General features: G+C 45.0%; 1 protein-coding gene across 1 annotated transcript in view; it reads right to left on the minus strand.

Moving 5' to 3' along the window:
- Positions 1-21421, minus strand: part of VEPH1 (ventricular zone expressed PH domain containing 1) — a 662929-nt gene that overhangs the window by 610027 nt on the left and 31481 nt on the right. Inside the window, exon 2 of the mRNA XM_040428144.1 lies at positions 20912-21126. Coding sequence (XP_040284078.1) covers positions 20912-21049 — 138 coding nt within the window. The 5' untranslated portion in view covers positions 21050-21126. The remainder of the gene's footprint in view (positions 1-20911; positions 21127-21421) is intronic.

Here is a 21421-nt window from a genome sequence, read left to right on the forward strand (position 1 = left end):
GGTTTTTCCACACGCTTCTTGCGACCCTGTTGACTATTTTGAATGAAACGCTTGATTGTTCGATGATCACGCTTCAGAAGCTTTGCAATTTTAAGAGTGCTGCTTCCCTCTGAAAGATATCTCACTATTTTTGACTTTTCTGAGTCTGTCAAGTCCTTCTTTTGACCCATTTTGCCAAAGGAAAGGAAGTTGCCTACTAATTATGCACACCTAATATAGGGTGTTGATGTCATTAGACCACACCCCTTCTCATTACAGAGATGCACATCACCTAAAATGCTTAATTGGTAGTAGGCTTTCGAGCCTATACAGCTTGGAGTAAGACAACATGCATAAAGAGGATGATGTGGTCAAAATACTCATTTGCCTAATAATTCTGCACTCCCTGTATAGGGACATATTACAGTAAAAAAAAAAAAAAAAAAAAAATACGCACTGCACTGTTGCAGTTATTTCTGGTGAAAGCATATAGGGGCGTATTACAGTAAAAAAAGAAAATAATATCCGCACTGCACTGTTGCAGTTATTTCTGGTGAAAGCATATAGGGGCGTATTTCAGTCCAACAAGAAAAATATATACCCACTGCACTGTTGCAGTTATTTCTGGTGAAAGCGTATAGGGGCGTATTACAGTAAAAAAAGAAATATATATTCTCAGTGCATTTCTGCAGTTAATTCTGGTGAAAGCGTATAGTGGCCTATTTCAGTCCAACAAGAAAAATATATGCTCAGTTCACTTCTGCAGTTATTTCTGTTGAAGGCGTATAGGGCGTATTACAGTAGAAAAAAACGCATTTCACTGGTGCATTTATTTCTTCTGAAGGCGTTTACTGGCCTATTTCAGTACAAAAAGAAAAATCTATTCTCAGTTCACGTCGGCGGTTATATATGTTGAAAGCATGGCTGGGAGTCAGCAGGGTGACAGCAGTGGGAGGTCGGGAGCAAAGCGTGCCCGGGGTAGAGCACCTGCTTCGCAGCAGCCTACCTGCCCAGGAAGTAGTGGTGCAGGGGTTCACGGAAGTAGCAGCGATAGCAGTCAGTCAGTGCAGCGGTTATATGTGGTAAAATCTTTATTGAAGTATTTTGGTCGAAAAACTAAATTTATTCAGCAGTCAACGCTGCGGTTATATGAGGTTAAATCTTCATGATATCTCCATGATAAATCTGCAGTGTGGGGGCCCTGTGTGGCTTCTGCACATTTTCAAAATAATCCTTCAGTGGAGCTGCACAGCGCGGCCGGGGATGTATCAGAGGGGAGGGAGGAGGGACTGGGGGCCACCTGCTTCATTCATAAAGTGGGAGGAGCAGGCGCGTGACGCAGTGAGTGACATTACGCTGCCACCCGGCCTGCCTGCTACTGGAGTTTCGAGTGAGTACTATGTGGATTGCGATACTGCTTCAGAGGATTTCTATAGTTTAACAAAAGCGCCCATGCCTACAGGTTACATATGAATACCACAGTGCGCGGGGCCCGGTGTATTAGAATTCAGAAACTGCATTGGGCCGCCCCATGTATTGGGGGTCATTCACTATTTACACAAGAACACTGTTATGGGGGGATCTGTAGATGACACATATATAGGAAAAGGTGCTATATATGTGTCATCCACAGATCCCCCCCATAGCAGTGTCATCCACAGATCCTCCCCATAACAGTGTCATCCACAGATCCCCCCCATAACAGTACCATCTACAGATCCCCCATAACAGTGCGTATCCACAGATCCGCCATGACAGTGCCATCTACAGATCCCCCATAACAGTGCCATCCACAGATCCCCCATAACAGTACCATCTACAGATCCCCCATAACAGTGCGTATCCACAGATCCGCCATAACAGTGCCATCCACAGATCCCCCATAACAGTACCATCTACAGATCCCCCATAACAGTGCGTATCCACAGATCCGCCATGACAGTGCCATCCACAGATGCCCCCATAACAGTGTCATATATGCAGTAAAATCTTTTGTGATTTATTTTGGTGGCAAAAAATTTTTATTCATCGTTAAGCGCTGCACTTATATGCGGTAAAATCTTTTGTGAATTATTTCAGTTGAAAAACAAATTTCATTCAGCGTTCAGTGCTGCAGTTATATGTGGTAAAATCTTTTGTGAATTATTTAGGTGGAAAAACAAATTTCCACCTCCTCCATTAACTTCCTCCTCTCTTCATTCTCATCCTCAACACACACACTGACTTCACAATATATAAGTGGTGGCAGCACCACCTAGGGGCGAATAAAGGTAAATGACACTGCCAGCCTGTTAAAGGAAATTACAGCATGATACCACAATACATTTGATATGACATTTAGCAACAATTTAAAGTGCCCACATATAGCACATAGTGGGACACTGCATCAAGATGCAGTGTCCCACTATGTGACACTGCATCAAGATGAATCAGGCGTGGATAAGCCAGGATTTCCACACACCAATGTCTGATGCATCAGATTCGATCATCCATGGTGCCACACCAACTATTTGACAAAAGAGACCGGTTTCTTCTGGCTACCTGCCTCAGCTACTATTCTGATGCTGTTACCCGCCAAGTGCTCCTTCTTTCACCCACCATCTTCCGCAGGTACTGGTATTGCCACCAACCTCCACAGTATGTCACCTTGCCACTCTGTGGCCTCCTGATGCTGCCGCCACCTCCAGACTCTGTCAATGTGCCGCTCTATGGTCTCCTCATGCTGCTGCCACCTCAAGATTCTGTCATTGTGCCACTCTGTAGCCTAGTCCTGATGCTGCTGCCACCTCCAGACTCTGTCATTGTGCCACTCGGGAGCCTTCTCTTAATGCTGCTGCTGCCGCCACCTCCAGACTCGGTCATTGTGCCGCTCTATGGTCTCCTCCTGATGCTGCCGCCACCTCCAGACTCAGTCATTTTGCCACACTGTGGCTTACTCATGCTGCTGCTACCTCCAGACTCTGTCATTGTGCCACTCGGTGGCCTTCTCCTAATGCTGCTGCTGCCGCCACCTACAGACTCTGTCATTGTGTCACTCTGTGGCCTCCTCCTGATGCTGCCACTACCTCCAGACTCAGTCATTGTGCCACTCTGTGGCTTACTCATGCTGCTGCCACCTTCACACTCTGTCATTGTGCCACTCTGTAGCCTTCTACTGATGCTGTTGCCACCTCCAGACTCTGTCATTGTGCCACTCTGTTGCCTCCTCCTGATGCTGCTGCTGCCACCACTTCCAGACTCGGTCATTGTGCCACCCTGTGGCCTACTCATGCTGCTGTCACCTCCACACACTGCCATTGTGCTACTCTGTGGCCTACTATTGATGCTGCTGCTGCCGCCACCTCCAGACTCTGTCATTGTGCCACTCGGGGGCCTTCTCTTAATGCTGCTGCTGCCTCCACCTACAGACTCGGACATTGTGCCGCTCTGTGGTCTCCTCATACTGCCGCCACCTCCAGACTCTGTCATTGGGCCACTCTGTGGTCTCCTCATGCTGTTTTCACCTCACCACTATGTCATAGGTCCACTCTGTGGACTTCTCATGCTGTTCCCACCCTCCCCACTTAATGACTGGTCCACTATTTTGGCTTTCGGCCTGGCTGACATCATCATTTATTTGACACTTCTTCTGATCTGTCAGAAGGAAGGAAAAATGAGACGCACAACGGATCCTGTCTGTGTAGCAGCTTTAAGGCCTGTTTGGTCCCATCAGAATTGGATTATGATTTGGTAAAACACGGATCCCATGCCATTTGCATTCCGCATTTTGTAGAAAGGCCAGCCCCAAAGGTCCCCCCCCTCTCCAGATCAGATCTCACCCGCTGGGAGTCATGCGGCACCTCGCGGGATCCCACTCGCTGGGAGTCGTGCGGCACCTCCCTCCTGGAAGGCAAGCTGCTGTTCGACGAAGTGTGGAGCCATGCAGCAATGATCTCCGAAGCCACGCCGACAGCCCATGCTTACAGACGGCCTAGAGTTCGCCACGCCGGTGTCCTCGTCAGACTAAGGAGGAAAGGTCTGAGGTCAGCGGTACCCTCGATTCTCCTTGCGAAAGTCCGATCCCTCCCCAACAAGTTGGACGAACTCTGTCTGATAGTCCGCAAGTAAGGTCACGGCGAACACACCCCGATCATCTGCCTCACGGAAACATGGCTGCATGATGACATCCCGGACAACGTTCTCCATCTCCATGGATTTAACATTGTTCGTGCGGACCGCGTACCATCCCTTTCGAGGAAGTCCAAAGGCGGCGGCATCTGCTTCTACATCAGTGCTACCTGGTGCCCTAATGTCTCCCTCTTAGAACGGATGTGCACTGCGAACCTTGAGGCGCTCCTCATCAACTGCAGGCCGGCCTACTCGCCTAGGGAGTTCTCTTCGTACGTGCTGGTGGGTGTTTACATCCCCCCAGATGCTGACACCGGTAATGCCCTACAGGCCCTCAGCGATACCATCGCACACTGGGAGTCGGCCCTTCCTGGCTCACTGTTCATCGTGTTGGGTGATTTCAATAAAGCGGACCTCCGTCGTGTCCTACCACGCTACTCACAGCACATTGACTGTCCCACGAGACTCTCGAACACCTTGGCTCACTGTTACACGCCTCTAAGGAAAGCGTACAAAGCCGTCCCGAGAGCCGCATTAGGCTCATCCGACCACTGCCTTGTCCATCTGGTCCCCTCCTACAGACGTCGCCTAAAGTCATCGAAACCGATCCGTAGAACTTCCAGAGTGTGGTCCGAGGAGGCCAAGCTACAACTACAGGCCTGTTTTGACTGCACAGACTGGGGAGCCCTAGAAGAGAATGACCTGGACACCTGGGCGGATGTTGTCTCCTCGTACATCAGTTTCTGCGAAGACGCCTGCGCCCGCTCAAGATCATACACGATTTGCCCAAATGACAAACCGTGGTTCACGAACAAGCTCAAACAACTACGCAGGCGCAAGGAAACCGTGCATAAATCCGGTAATCAATTGGAGTACAGACTGGCCAAAAACTGCCTTAATCGGGAACTTTGTGCAGCGAAACGGGCATACGCGGAACGGATCCACCATTCTCTACGCTCGAACGACCAGAGGGCAGTCTGGAAAGGCCTTAGGTCCGAGACTAACTACAAACCCCCCCCCCCCCAGGCGCTCACTACCCCTTGTCAGGCACTGGCAGAGGAGCTGGGCAGGTTCTACTGCAGATTCGAGACCTCGACTGAGGTGGATGTAACTCGGCCAATGCCCCCTAGAGTGGGCACCCCAGTCCCTGCTGCCACATTATCTTGCCCGTTCGCTGACTTCGCTGACCCCCCTACAGTGAATGTGACTACAGTTCGCACCCTGCTGTCCAAGCTAAATGCGAGGATAGCCCCCGGTCCCGATGGTGTCACTCCTGCGTGCCTGAAATACTGCTCAGTCCAACTGGCCCCGGCCCTCACCCCAATCTTTGACAGATCCCTTAAGGAGGGACATGTCCCCGCCTGCTTTAAGAACTCAACTATCATCCCTGTGCCGAAGAAACAGGGCGTTTCTGATCTAAACAACTTCCGGCCCGTGGCTCTGACTTCGGTGATCATGAAAACCGTAGAGAAGGTGGTCCTCTCCATCCTGAAGCCCGTCACTCTGGACCGGCTGGACCCTCTGCAATTCGCCTACATGGCAAACAGATCCACTGACGATGCGATTAACATGTGTTTAAAATACGTCACTGAACACCTCGACAAACCCAACACATACGCGAGAATCCTCCTTCTAGACTTCAGCTCGGCTTTTAATACTATCTCCCCCAGTATCCTGCAGAGGAACCTCACGGCGCTTGATGTCCACCCAACACTACGATCATGGACTTTCTCACTAACAGGTCCCAGGTCGTCAGATTAGGCAATCTGACCTCCAAACCGAGGGTCAACAACACTGGCACCCCTCAGGGATGTGTACTATCGCCGTTCCTGTTCTCTCTGTACACGAACGAGTGCAGATCGGAGGAGGCCTCAGTTGAAGTCATCAAGTTCGCAGATGAAACCACACTCGTGGGCCATGATTAGCGACAGCGATGAGCAGACCTACCGTAAGGAAATTGAAAGGGTCAGCAACTGGTGTGGCGCGCACAATCTGGTCCTAAACACCACAAAGACGGTCGAGCTGATTATCGACTTCAGGAAGAGAAGGGTATTTCCCCCCCCCGACCTACATCGACGGATCTGAAGTCGCAAGGGTACCCAGTGCCCGTCTCCTAGGCACGACAATCTCTGAGGACCTATCCTGGCGTCCCAACAGCTCGTCCATCATAAAGAAGGCTCACCAGCAGCTCTACTTCCTTCGACAACTGAGGAAGTTCGGCATGGCACAGGACCTACTGAAGTCCTTCTACTCCTGTACCATCGAGTCGGTACTGTGCTCGTCTCTTCTGGTTTGGTATGCCGGCTCATCAGCCAGTGACAAGCGCAAACTACAAAGGGTCATCAGCTCGGCGGAGAGAACTACTCGACTGCCACTACCACCCCTTGACTCTATCTTCTCCAACAGACTGAGCTCCAGGGCTCTGAAAATATCCAATGACCACTCCCATCCGGGCCATCATCTCTTCAGATGTCTAAAGTCCGGCCGCAGGTATCAGGCCATCCCTGCAAGGACATCGAGGAGGCTGAATACTTTCTTCCTAACGGCCGTCAGACTGCTGAACTCACCACGCCCCATCTCCCGCCCATAATCCCTCGCCCCTGATGTGCCCATTGCATAACCCTATCTCCCCCCCTCCCCATAGTATTATGCCTGTACCTGTGCCTAACCCAATTCCGAGCACGATCGAATGTGTCGTGTTTGGCGAATAAAGCTAATTCTAATTCTAATAGAACTGTCCTATCCTTGTCCGTAAAATGGACAAGAATTGGACATGTTCTATTTTTTTGCGGGGCCATGGAACTTGGAGTGCTGTTCGCAGCTTTCGCGGCCCCATTGAAGTGAAGGGGGGCACATTTGACCTGCAAAAAATGTAGATCAGATTATGTTTCTGTGCATGAGCCCTTAGAAAGATTTGCTTCCACTGAGCTGGCTGCAAGGGCTGATTCACAAGACTGTGCTCAGTCCAGGAAACACGGTCTGTGTGTCGGCTGCATCTGACTGTGGCTTCCCTGACCTGAACGGACTGCATCATAGTGATTTATGATACAGTCAGGCTATATCTGATCACGGTTTATTGTACTGTATTTACATCAGTTGAGTAAAGAATAATAGACCAGTGTAATTATCTGCTGCAGAGAGTTGACTCAAATTTGCAGGATATGATAGCATGTCCGTGTATATTATAGCTCCTTCATATTTACAGTGAATACGGTTGCATGATAGAAGTATCATCAACCACAATAGAAATGCTCGCTTTGCATGCAGACACCTGTCGTTTGAAATAGAATGTTGAGATGGCTAAATGTCTGCATTATCAAGGAAACTACCTCTATCATCCTATAATTGTGTATTTTTTAAACAGTTGATGTATTCCAATGTGTTGATCTAGCAATGTGGATGGGGGCTGCCTGTGATACACAAACCAGTCGCAACACACCATGACATGCGCTTTGTGTCATATTTTCTGGCCTTTTCCTCAGCATAGCAAAACTGGGGGCCAGGAAAACTGCATAAGGCTGGGATGACATACGTTTTTGCTTGTGTTTTATTGTACTTTTGTGTTTTTAGTGGCGTTGTATTCAACAACATTTTTGGTATTTTTTTGTTTTTGCTTTTTTTGCAGTACGAACATCAGCTGCAGATCTTAGCAGAAGACCTATGGAAAATATGAAACGCATGACAGAGAAGGATTTTTTTGCTACTGGTATTTTGTTAATTGGGTAGCATTTGTTTTGTCTTTATTGCATCTTTTCAAAAAACGTTGTATGCTGGAGCTTAGTGATGGACAAACATCGGCCGGGACACTTCGAGAACGCACGTTCGCGATCAAATGTTCGCGTACCGAGCGTTCGCAGCAGGCCCCATTCACTTTAAAGGGATTCTGTCACCTTGTTTTAGCTTATAGAGCTGCGGACATGCATGGCTAGATCGCCGCTAGCATGTCCGCAATATACCTGTCCCATAGCGCTGTGTCCTTTTATTGTGTTAAAAAAAATGATTTTATAGATATGTAAATGACCGTGATAAGGAGCCCAAGGGGCTGTACTAACCTTCTTGGAGCCCAGCCACGCCCCCCTGTGAAGGAGCCCAGCACCGCCTGTGTCCTCTGAATCTCCTACTTGCTTACAGTTAGATCGCCGTAATCTCGCGATGCACGAGATCGCGCATGCGCAGTTCCTTCCCTGAGGCTGATGCCAGCACACAGAATGAACACTATAATGGCACTGCGCATGCGCGAGCTCGCGCATCGCGATATTACGGCAATCTAACTGTGAGCAAGGAGGAGATTCGGAAGACGCAGGCGGAGCTGGGCTCCTTCACAGGGGGGCGTGGCTGGGCTCCAATAAGGCTAGTACAGCCCCTTGGGCTCCTTTACATATCTATAAAATCATTTTTTAAACACAATAAAAGGAAACAGCGCTATGGGAAAGGTATATTGCGGACATGCTAGCGGCGATCTAGCCTTGCATGTCCGCAGCTCTATAAGCTAAACCAAGGTGACAGAATCCCTTTAATGGCAGGCGAACCTGAAAAACCTTTTTGCAGCCACCAAATACTTAATAGAAGTGCACAAATAGTCCCACAACATGGATATTGACATACCAGAGGGGGATCAATGGCAAAAATTCCCACAAAAAATGTGTATTTTAATCCGGGGCCATTTTTATGCGTCTTAAAGGGAAACTCTCAAAAATGTGTCCTGCTGGAGCCTAGACAAATTTTATTTTAGGCCACGGGAGTACAGGCCCCAAAAATATGGCAGTCACCTGACAGAAAAGAACGAGTGATTATGTGGCTGGAGGTACATTAGGCGGTCACTGGATAACAATTTTACTGTAGGCCAGTGGAGTACAGGCCCCAAAAATTAGGCATTCACCTGACAGAAAAGAACAAGTGATAATGTGGCTGGAGGTACATTAGGCGGTCACTGAATAGCAATTTTACTGTAGGCCAGTACAGGCCTCAAAAATTAGGCATTCACTTGACAGAAAAGAACAAATGATTATGTGGCTAGAGGTATATTAGACGGTCACTGAATAACTATTTTACTGTAGGCCAGTACAGGCCCCAAAAATTAGGCATTCACCTGACAGAAAAGAACAAGTGATTATGTGGCTGGAGGTACATTAGGCGGTCATTGGATAACAATTTTACTGTAGGCCACTGGAGTAGAGGCCCCAAAAATTAGGCATTCACCTGACAGAAAAGGCCTTTTATGCCGCTGTATATACATAAGACAAGGACCATTCTTTGTTCTGGGTGGTGGCGGATATGTGTGGGCTGGCATGAGGAAATTCAATTACAAGTGGTCGTCACAGGTATTGAATTCCTCAGAGATCCATGCCTCATTCATTTTTAGAAATGTGAGGTAGTCGTGAGCAAGGCGAGTGCGCTTATCGGTCACAATCCCCCCCTGCTGCGCTGAACGTCCTTTCGGACAGGACACTCAATGAGGGGCAAGCCAAGAGTTCTATGGCAAATTGTGCCAGCTCTGGCCACAGGTCAAGTCTGCACACCCAGTAGTTCAGGGTTCCTCGCTTCCCAGAGCGTCCACATCGGCCGTTACCCCAATGTAGTCGGACACCTGTCGGTCTAGGTGTTCCCTGAGGCTGGATCCGGAGGGGGTCTGTCGATAGGTTGGCTGCAAGAATGATCTCATATCCGAAGTGACCAACACATCTTCAAACCACCCTCTTCTTGCAGGCGCGGTAGGATTGCTATCCGCACCTGTATCGCTGTTGGCGGCAATTCCTCTGCCAGCGCCCGCAACAACAGAATGCAGCATCTCTCGCAGCAAGGCCTGGAAATGCTGCATTCTGACAGCCCTCTGTGATGCTGGTAACATGTCTGACATTTTGTGTTTGTACCGGGGGTCTAAGTACATTGCCACCCAGTACTTGTCCTTGCCCTTTATGCTTTTTATATTGGGGTCCATCTTCAAACACTGGAGCATAAAGGCCCCAATTTGCATTAAATTGGAAGCGGTGGAGCGCCCTTGCTCCTGCTTATCGCCCAGGAGAATGTTGACCTAAGTTCAGGACATGTGCCATGCATGGAACGTGTGTCATTTTGCCCTGTTTCAGCTCAGCAGATTGGCACCGTTGTCGCACACCATATTACCAACTGTCAAATTGAGCGGGGTTAGCCACTGATCGGCCTGTGACTGCAGAGCTGAAAGCAGTGCAGGACCGATGCGGCTCTTGGCTTCCAGGCACAACAGCCACAGCACAGCATGGCAACGTCTCACCTGGCACTTCGAATAGGTTCTGGGGAGCTTGGGGGGGGGGGCAGTGGAAGAGGCGGTAGCAGTGGAAAAGGAGGAGTCAGCCGAGGAGGAGACGGAGGATGGAGTAGGAGGAGTAGAAGAAGAGGCAGGCCTGCATGCAATCCGTGGCGGTAACACCAAATCCACGGGTTACATACTTGACGGCCGTCAGAAGGTTCACCCAGTGGGCAGTAAAAGTTATGTACCTTCCCTGCCCAAGTTTGCTAGACCACGTGTCTTTGGTCAGATGTATCTTGGCACTCTGTGCCAGAGATATATTCACTTGCCGCTGTACCTGACCATATAGCTCTGGGATGCCCTTCTGGGAGAAATATTTCCTTCCGGGGACTTTCCATTTCGCTGTGCCAATGGCCACAAATTTTCTAAAGGCCTCTGAGTCCACCAGTTTATATGGCAGTAGTTAGCGGGCTAGCAGTTCCGACAAGCCAGCACTCAGCCGTTGGGCAAGAGGGTTATCCGGCGTCATCCATTTTTTACGCTCAAACATTTGGGCCACGGAAGCCTGCCTTCTGCCAGATGAACGCGACGATGGCACAGTGGAAGGTGGAGTGGAGGACAAATGGGAGGAGAGAGGAGAAGGAGAAGAGGCAGGACGTGGAGCGCCGGAAGTGTGGCTATGTGGGTTCTGACGGCGTGGCTCCCACTGGTCTTGGTGATGGGAGGTCAGGTGCCTTCTTAAGGCGGTCTTCCCTAGGTGAGTGTTGGGGTTACCGCGACTTATGCGTTGACAGCATAGGCTGCAGATGGCAACACTATTGTTAGCAGCTGACACGTTAAAAAAAGCCCACACTGCGGAGCCATGTGCCGGTGTCCTGGGAACGCAAGATGTGACCGTGCATGGTGGATGGCTTGTTCCAGATACATTTGCAGTCTGCTTTTTGCCTCCTGTGCACTGCGAGTTTTGCCTGCTTCTCCTCCCTATCTGCTGCTCCGTCTCTCCCTCTGAACTCCCCTCCTCATCCTCTCTTGTGGGAACCCACGTGACGTCCATCGACACGTCATCATCGTTACCTTCACCACCACTGACAGAGATCTCGGAGAAGGCAGCAACAGCGGGGACCACCCTCCTTGGGCTGATCTGGGTACTGCCGTCAGACCGCTGGGGGGCGGCCGTTGCTACCTTCTCTTCCTCATCCGATGCCAAGAATGGCTGCGTATCGGTAAGGTCTGGGAATGGATGGGAAAATAATTCCTCTGGCTCGACTGGAGGGGCTATGGTGGTGGTGGTGTCTTTGGGAGTGCACACAGCAGAGGGTGAGGAGGGTGCAGATACAGAGGATGAGGAGGGTGCAGAAGCGGAAGGCCACTCAACAAACTCTAGTGCGTCCTTTGACGTAATCGCACGCACCTTCTCCAACTTCCCACTCAGGCTCTGTCCTGGTGCACCTGCCCGACCCCTACCACTCCTGCGGAACGGCCTGCCTCTTCCTCTGCCTGTCATTTTCTAAATGACCCTGTGCCAAAGTCCCTAGAGAAGAGCACTATTTGTGGAAACAGGTATATCGCAGGCCTCAATCATTATTTGGTGGAAGCCGGTATATCAAACCCCTTAATCAGTATTTTGTAGAAGCAGGTGTATCGCAGGCCTCAATCAATATTTGGTGGAACCAGGTATATCAAACCCCTTAATCAGTATTTTGTAGAAGCAGGTATATAGAACCCCTTAATCAATATTTGATGGAAGCAGGTATATCGCACCCCTCAAACAGTATTTTGTGGAAGCAGGTATATCAAACCTCTTAATCAGTATTTTGCGGAAGAAGGTATATCGCAGGCCTCAATCAATATTTGGTGGAAGCAGGTATACCAAACCCCTTAATCATTATTTGGTGGAAGCAGGTATATCGCAACCCTCAATCTGTATTTTGTGGAAGCAGGTTTTTCAAACCCCTTATTTAGTATTTTGTGGAAGCAGGTATATCGCACCCCTCAATCAGTATTTTGTGGAAGCAGGTATATCAAACCCCTTAATCAGTATTTTGTGGAAGCAGGCATATCGCACCCCTCAATCAGTATTTTGTGGAAACAGATATATAGAACCCCTTAATCAATATTTTGTGGAAGCAGGTATATCGCACCCCTCAATCAGTATTTTGTGGAAGCAGGTATATAAAAACCCCTTAATCAGTATTTTGTGGAAGCAGGTATATCGCACCCCTCAATCTGTATTTTGTGGAAGCAGGTATATAGAACCCCATAATCAATATTTGGTGGAAGCAGGTATATCGCACCCCTCAATCAGTATTTTGTGGAAGCAGGTATATCAAACCCCTTCATTTGTATTTTCTGGAAGCAGGTATATTGCATCCCTCAATCTTTAGATGCCACAAGATGACTATAAATTTGGATTGTGCTCTCAAAAAAGTATCAAGGTGTATTCTATTTCTTTCCAATAAAAGTCAATGGGAACAGGGTCAACTTTATGGGCATCTTCTTGTTTCCTTTATTAGCAGCATATGCCTGTGGTTGTCATCAAAGGCTCTGTTTGGCAGTTCTGCCACATGTATTGTCTAGAATAGTGCAACATAATATCTATATGGTCCATAGATGACAACAAAGCCTTGTATGGCACAAATTGGATGTGCGTTTTTTAACATCTCCTTCTCTATAGATTAAAAATAGCATGAAGAAAATGCAATTGGGCAAACACACTGTTTGCAAAGACGTTTGTAAAACCACTATCTGGTGCTTTTACAGGCCTCTAAAAACCAACCAGAGCAGTGTTGTGTGTATAGGGGAACCTAACTGCAGTAGAGACTATTTTGCAATGCATTTCAGTTAAACTATTCACAACCCAATGTAACTGTATGTCAGAAGTGTGCCAGTGAGACACCCGGCCGAAATTACGAGACTAGAGATAACTCTGAGCATGTTTATTTAACTTCTCAGATCAATAGAGACAGCAGCATCTAGGCAATTAAACAGAGGAGCCACCACTGGGAAATTGCAGAGTTCTGATCAGTTGTTATAGCAGCCTGGGGCCTTGTGAAGGCTCCCAGGCCTGCCATAGCATACTGCCTGTGGAAAGGTTTCATATGCAGCCAGTAAAAATCATATAGACAGCAATATTATACTATTGCAGGCTATAAAATAAGTGATCAAAGGATCACATGTTGAAATGAGGACTAAAAAGTACAGTAAAAAAGTTTTAAAAAAATATAACAAAAACCAACTTTATGATTCAAATCGCCCCTTTCCCAATTTACATATAAAAATTAACAATAAAAAATTAACAATTGGTCCAAAATCTATTAAAAAATAATAAAAAAATGTATCATGCATGGTGAATACTGAAATAAAAAGTGATCAAAAGGTTGTATGCACCCCAAAATTTATGTACCAGAAAAAACTATAGGTTGCCTCACTAAAAAACTAACTCTTATACAGCTCTGTAGACAGAATTATATAAAAAAAGGTATTGGTGTCAGTATATTTATAATGCAAAGAAAAAAATTAGAAAGGTTTTTGTCTTTTAAAAGTAGTAAAACATTATGAAACTATATAATTTTGGTATCGCTATAATCATACTGACTTGCAAAATAAGTTTATCATTTCATTTTTAGAGCCATGTAAACAAATAAAGGGGTATTCCGGTTACCATAAATAAAACGTATGTTTTAGACTAATTCATCAGTTTCACATATTTACCGTTTAGTAGTTATAAAAGTAGTTTTCGTACTCTGCTACCCACTGTTTTTCCTCATAAATTACCATGGCATCGACCTGTAGTTCTGAGCCTTTGTTAGGTCGAGCATGCTCAGTGTGTTGCTATAAATTCTCTAGCTAAATGTCTTGTGAAATAAAGGGAGTGTTAGTTTGCTGGTGATTACTGAGCAGAGGGGGCATGACTGCACTGTATATCAGGCAGCCAATCAATAAACATCAACACTCATGAACAAACACAAACTCACAGCAGAAAGCTAGGCATTGTGGGGATTGTAGTCTTTGAAGTTTTGTGAGGGAAGATCAGGTGCCATGATACTCTCAGTGTGTTGCAGGCTCTCATAGGAGCTAGACAAATGGATTTCAAGGTAAATTGAATCTCTAGTTATATGTATAGGTATGGATTCTGGTTGGGTCACATCTTGCAGCTAGGGATGAGTGAATCGACTTCGGATAATACTTCGTTTGAATACTGTACAGAGCGAGTGCTCTGTATAGTATTAGAATGTATTGGCTCAGATGAGCCGAAGTTATACCACTTGGAACCGAACCCGAGTTCGGGAAATGTTTTTTTTACAGTAAAAAATAATTTATGAAGTTATTATACGAAGTCTCTCGAGACTTTGCAAAGTAATAACTTCGGCTCATCTGAGCCAATACATTCTAGTACTGTATGGAGCGCTCGCTCCGTACAGTATTCAAGCGAAGTATTATGCAAATCGACTTCGGATGTTTCATCCGAAGTCGATTTGCTCATTCCTACTTGCAGCCTTAATGCAGTTTTTTAAAAATTAAGTTACTTTACTGGAATACCCCTTTAACCCCTTAAGGACTTAGGGCGTACCGGTACGCCCTATTTCCCGAATCCTTAAGGACTCAGGGCATACCGGTACGTCCTAAGTTTAAATCGAGATTGCGGGGAGGTCATGTGTCAATTCAGACCTGCGGTTTGCTGCGCTTTCTGCAGTTTCTGATCCCCGCAGTCCCTGACCGCGGGGATCAGAAACTTTAGTGTGCCTAAAATATCGATGTTGCACCCCCCCTGCACCCCTGCATGATTTTTTTGCCGGCGGGTGGTGCAGGGGGAGGGGGTTGTGGGCGGTGGGGGCGGTGCAGGAAGCGGGCGGTGCGGCAGGCGGGATCGCGATCCCCCGCCCGCCTCCTCTTGAAAATTCGTTGGTGTACAGTGGTCATACCAGAGTGTCAGCACATTACTGACACTCTGGTATAAACCGTTTAACCCTTTGCACACCACGGTCCGTACGGACCGCTGTATGGAAAAAGTTAACAGTAAGAGGGAGCTCCCTCCCTCTCCCATCGGGGGGCTGCTGTGCCTTTGCAGCCCCCCGATGGAGAAGGAGAGAGCCCCCAGGCAGCCCCCAGACAGCCCCCCTCCTTACCCTTCCCCGTCTGCGAAGTTGTGGCCACAACTGAGCAGACGGGGAAGGTTCCCATGGCAACAGGATGCCTTCTCAGGCATCCTGCTGTCCATGGTGCTGAACAGATCTGTGCTAAAGGCATAGATCTGTTCAGACAAAGTGTAAGTAAAATACAGTACAAAACACTATATAGTGTACTGTACTGTATTATGCAGACATCAGACCCACTGGATCTTCAAGAACCAAGTGGGTCTGGGTCAAAAAAAAAGTTAAAAAAAAAGTAAAAATCAAAAAACACATTTATCACTGATTAAAAATGAAAAAAAAAAATTCCCTACACATGTTTGGTATCGCCGCGTCCGTAACGACCTGATCTATAAAATGGTCATGTTACTTTCCCCGCACGGTGAATGCCATAAAAATAAAAAAATAAAAACTATGAGGAAATTGAAATTTTGCCCACCTTACTTCCCAAAAAAGGTAATAAAAGTGATCAAAAAAGTCGCATGTACGCCAAAATAGTACCAATCAAACCGTCATCTCCTCCCGCAAAAATCATACCCTACCCAAGATAATCGCCCAAAAACTGAAAAAACTATGGCTCTTAGACTATGGAAACACTAAAAACACTTTTTTGTTTAAAAAATGAAATCATTGTGTAAAACTTAAATAAATAAAAAAAAGTATACATATTAGGTATCGCCGCGTCCTTATCGACCAGCTCTATAAAAATATCACATGACCTAACCCCTCAGGTGACCACCGTAAAAAAATAAAAATAAAAACGGTGTAAAAAAAGCCATTTTTTATCATCTTACGTCACAAAAAGTGTAATAGCAAGCGATCAAAAAGTAATATGCACCCCAAAATAGTGTCAATCAAATCGTCATCTCATCCCGCAAAAAATGAGACCCTACTTAAGATAATCGCCCAAAAACTGAAAAAACTATGGCTCTTAGACTATGGAGACAATAAAAAAAAATAATTGTTTTAAAAATGAAATCATTATGTAAAACTTACATAAATAAAAAATAATTGTATACATATTAGGTATCGCCGCGTCCGTGACAACCTGCTCTATAAAATTACCACATGATCTAACCTGTCAGATGAATGTTGTAAATAACAAAAAAAAAAACGTGTCAAAAAAGCTATTTCTTGTTATCTTGCCGCGCAAAAAAGTGTAATATAGAGCACCCAAATATCATATGTACCTTAAACTAATACCAACAAAACTGCCACCCTATCCCGTAGTTTCTAAAAATGGGGTCACTTTTTTGGAGTTTCTACTCTAGGGGTGCATCAGGGGGGCTTCAAATGGGACATGGTGTCAAAAAACCAGTCCAGCTAAATCTGCCTTCCAAAAACCGTATAGCATTCCTTTCCTTCTGCGCCCTGCCGTGTGCCCGTACAGTAGTTTACGACAACATATGGGGTGTTTTTGTAAACTACAGAATCAGGGCCATAAATATTGAGTTTTGTTTGGCTGTTAACCCTTGCTTTGTAACTGGAAAAAAAAATTAAAATGGAAAATCTGCCAAAAAAGTGAAATTTTGAAATTGTATCTCTATTTTCCATTAAATCTTGTGCAACACCTAAAGGGTTAACAAAGTTTGTAAAATCAGTTTTGAATACCTTGAGGGGTGTAGTTTCTTAGATGGGGTCACTTTTATGGAGTTTCTACTCTAGGGGTGCATCAGGGGGGCTTCAAATTGTACATGGTGTCAAAAAACCAGTCCAGCAAAATCTGGCTTCCAAAAACCATACGGCGCACCTTTCCCTCTACGCCCTACTGTGTGCCCGTACAGCAGTTTACGGCCACATATGGGGTGTTTCTGTAAACGGCAGAGTCAGGGCAATAAAGATACAGTCTTGTTTGGCTGTTAACCCTTGCTTTGAATGTGGGAAAAAATGGGTTAAAATTGAAAATTAGGCAAAAAAAATTAAATTCTCAAATTTCATCCCCATTTGCCAATAACTCTTGTGCAACACCTAAAGGGTTAACGAAGTTTGTAAAATCAGTTTTGAATACCTTGAGGGGTGTAGTTTATAGAATGGGGTCATTTTTGGGCGGTTTCTATTATGTAAGCCTTGCAAAGTGACTTCAGACCTGTAGTGGTCCCTAAAAATTGGGTTTTTGTAAATTTCTGAAAAATTTCAAGATTTGCTTCTAAACTTCTAAGCCTTGTAACATCCCCAAAAAATAAAATATCATTCCCAAAATAATTCAAACATGAAGTAGACATATGGGGAATGTAAAGTCATCACAATTTTTGGGGGTATTACTATGTATTACAGAAGTAGAGAAACTGAAACTTTGAAATTTGCTAATTTTTCCAAATTTTTGGTAAATTAGGTATTTTTTTTATGCAAAAAAATTTTTTTTACTTCATTTTACCAGTGTCATGAAGTACAATATGTGAGGAAAAAACAATCTCAGAATGGCCTGGATAAGTCAAAGTGTTTTAAAGTTATCAGCACTTAAAGTGACACTGGTCAGATTTGCAAAAAATGGCCAAGTCCTTAAGGTGAAATAGGGCTGTGTCCTTAAGGGGTTAAAAAAAAAAACATGGCCGAATTGCATTTTGTTTTTCAAATTATCCCCACAAACATTTTCCCCTATTTTCAATACTTTATATGGTAAATTAAATGGTGCCATTAAAAATACAAATGTCCTACAAAAGTTAAGCCCTCATCTAGCTATGTGAACAAAAAAGTAAAACAGTTATGGCTCTTAGAAAGTCTGGAGGAAAAATGCAAACAAAAAAGCAAAAATTGACTGGGTCCTGAAGGAAGTTAAAGGGGTTGTCTCACTTCAGCAAATGGCATTTATCATGTACAGAAAGTTAATACAAGGCATTTATTAATGTATTGTGATTGTCCATATTCCCTCCTGGCTTGATTCATTTTTCCATCGCATTATACACTGCTTGTTTCTATCGTTACGACCACCATGCAATCCAGCAGTGGTGGAAGTGCTTGAAAACTATAGAAAAAAAGTGCTGGAAAAAAAAGTCTTGGATTTTAGGGTGGTCGTAACCATGGAAACGAGCAGTGTATAACATGATGAAAAAAAACAACCTAGTCATTAAAGAAATAAAAATGTACAATCACAATACATCAGTAAGTGCCTTGTATTAACTTTGTCTACATGATAAATGCCATTTGCTGAAGTGAGACAACCTCTTTAACCTCCTAACAGACACATTAAAACTGGAAAAACCCTCCCAAAAATGTAACTTTTTTTAATTGTAGATCTTTAATATGTGTCTGAAGTAAAAATGTTTGGTGCACAACGCAGGGGACACAATTGAGTTTTTAACCCCTTAGTGATATAACTAATTCTAGCCTTAATGACCAGTAACATTTTTCCCCTCTGTGTTCCAGTAGTTTATCTTGCAGGATGAGTTGTACCCATTTTTGGGGTACATATAGTGTATTACATAAGTTTTATTATTTTATTTTTATAAAAGCAGGAATTAAAACATTATTTAGTGAAATTCATTTACGGTGTTCACTGTGTGGTATAAATAACATGTTAACTTCTACTGACCCACAGAATAAAATATGACAATGATATACACTCACCTAAAGAATTATTAGGAACACCTGTTCTATTTCTCATTAATGCGTTTATCTAGTCAACCAATCACATGGCAGTTGCTTCAATGCATTTAGGGGGGTGGTCCTGGTCAAGACAATCTCCTGAACTCCAAACAGAATGTCAGAATGGGAAAGATGGGTGATTTAAGCAATTTTGAGCGTGGCATGATTGTTGGTGCCAGATGGGCGGGTCTGAGTATTTCACAATCTGCTCAGTTACTGGGATTTTCACGCACAACCATTTCTAGGGTTTACTAGGAATGGTGTGAAAAGGGAAAAACATCCAATATGCGTCAGTCCTGTGGGCAAAAATGCCTTGTGGATGCTAGAGGTCAGAGGAGAATGGGCCGACTGATTCAAGCTGATAGAAGAGCAACGTTGACTGAAATAACCACTCGTTACAACCGAGGTATGCAGCAAAGCATTTGTGAAGCCACAACACGCACAACCTTGAGGCGGATGGGCTACAACAGCAGAAGACCCCACCGGGTACCACTCATCTCCACTACAAATAGGAAAAAGAGGCTACAATTTGCACGAGCTCACCAAAATTGGAATGTTGAAGACTGGAAAAATGTTGCCTGGTCTGATGAGTCTCGATTTCTGTTGAGACATTCAAATGGTAGAGTCCGAATTTGGCGTAAACAGAATGAGAACATGTATCCATCCTCTGATGGCTACTTCCAGCAGGATAATGCACCATGTCACAAAGCTCGAATCATTTCAAATTGGTTTCTTGAACATGACAATGAGTTCACTGTACTAAAATGGCCCCCACAGTCACCAGATCTCAACCCAATAGAGCATCTTTGGGATGTGGTGGAACGGGAGCTTCGTGCCCTGGATGTGCATCCCTCAAATCTCCATCAACTGCAAGATGCTGTCCTATCAATATGGGCCAACATTTCTAAAGAATGCTATCAGCACCTTGTTAAATCAATGCCACGTAGAATTAAGGCAGTTCTGAAGGCAAAAGGGGGTCCAACACCGTATTAGTATGGTGTTCCTAATAATTCTTTAGGTGAGTGTGTATATATATATATATATATATATACATACATACAGTATATATATTTTTTCCCCCTTTTCTCCTGCAGGCGGTCAGCTCCCCAACTGCCCCCTCCTCCTCCACACTCAAGGATGGGTGGAGGACTGCTTTAGCTGCTCATATCTGGAGAATGGTAGCAGCTAGAGATATGGGCTTGGTCTTGTTTGAAAGCTGGCATTCCAGAATCATAGCATTATCTTCACTACATGGGAAGATATAGTTGTTAGAAATTGGGATGACAGTGAATGCAGCTGAAAGTGAAAGTAAAAGTGGGTTTCACCACTTTCACTCCTGACCCAGTTTCCAACAGCTATATCTTTATACTGTATGTAGTAGAAAATGCTGTGATTCTGGTATTGTTTGAAAATTTGGAATGCCAGCTTTCAAACAAGACCAAGCCCATATCTCTATCTGCTACCATTCCCAAGATATAAGCAGCTAAACCATCCTCCCATCTCTCCCCGCTGCCTAAGCTATGCTCAGGCTGAACTGTTACTTGCTTTTCTCAAAGCCAGAGCAGAGCTCAGGCAAAACTGTTAGGTGGTTAAAGAAAAATTTCTTAGAACTGCAGCAAACTGGTAGATGCCCTCTAGCAGCACAAGATCTCAGCCTTATTGTTCAGTCATGATTTTTATTGTGCACACTCAATAGATGTCCCTCTGATTTGCACCACTGATATCATGGCTGCTACCTGAACAGCTGGAATTCACTTGCAAAATTTTCGTTAACGGTTTTAAGAAATGTTTACCTGATGAGATCTGATTCCATCGTAGCCACAAATCATATCACTATAAGCATAGTTACAGCTCATTTGGGTTAATACTGTACAAATATTGTACTCACCTGAGAAGATGATATTAACTTTATTTGATTGAGAGCTTTGGACAGGCTGTCTTCAATTTCAAAATCATCTAAGGAGAATAAATCCCCAGCTCTAGACAGATCTTTCTGTTCCAATACCAACTGGAACAAATGGTGCATGGCTGTTACTTACTCCATAGACAGGCCTTACAGCCATCCACTTACAAATACATATTTAACATTTATTTTCTTCCGTTCTGGAATATAGACATAAAAAGTATAATTAGTAACACTAAACATACAGACACATCCATAATGCAGTCATGTGCATGAGGCCTTAAAGAGGAACAATCAGCAGGGTCAACTATATTAAATAAGGAAAACTGGTTGAAGTTCCTGAGAAAAAAGGCTTTTATTCTTGATGCAAATAAGAGCTTTAGTGCTCTCATTGACAGGGTCTAGCTCCTTGGTAAACCTCAACTCCTCCCGTTTTCAGTGCTGGGCACACCCCTCTTTGTACTAAAGCCCTAATTTACATAGAGAATGAACGCT

The sequence above is a fragment of the Bufo bufo genome, chromosome 4 (assembly GCF_905171765.1).
Source record: "Bufo bufo chromosome 4, aBufBuf1.1, whole genome shotgun sequence".
In the NCBI taxonomy this organism is placed as follows: Eukaryota; Metazoa; Chordata; class Amphibia; order Anura; family Bufonidae; genus Bufo; species Bufo bufo.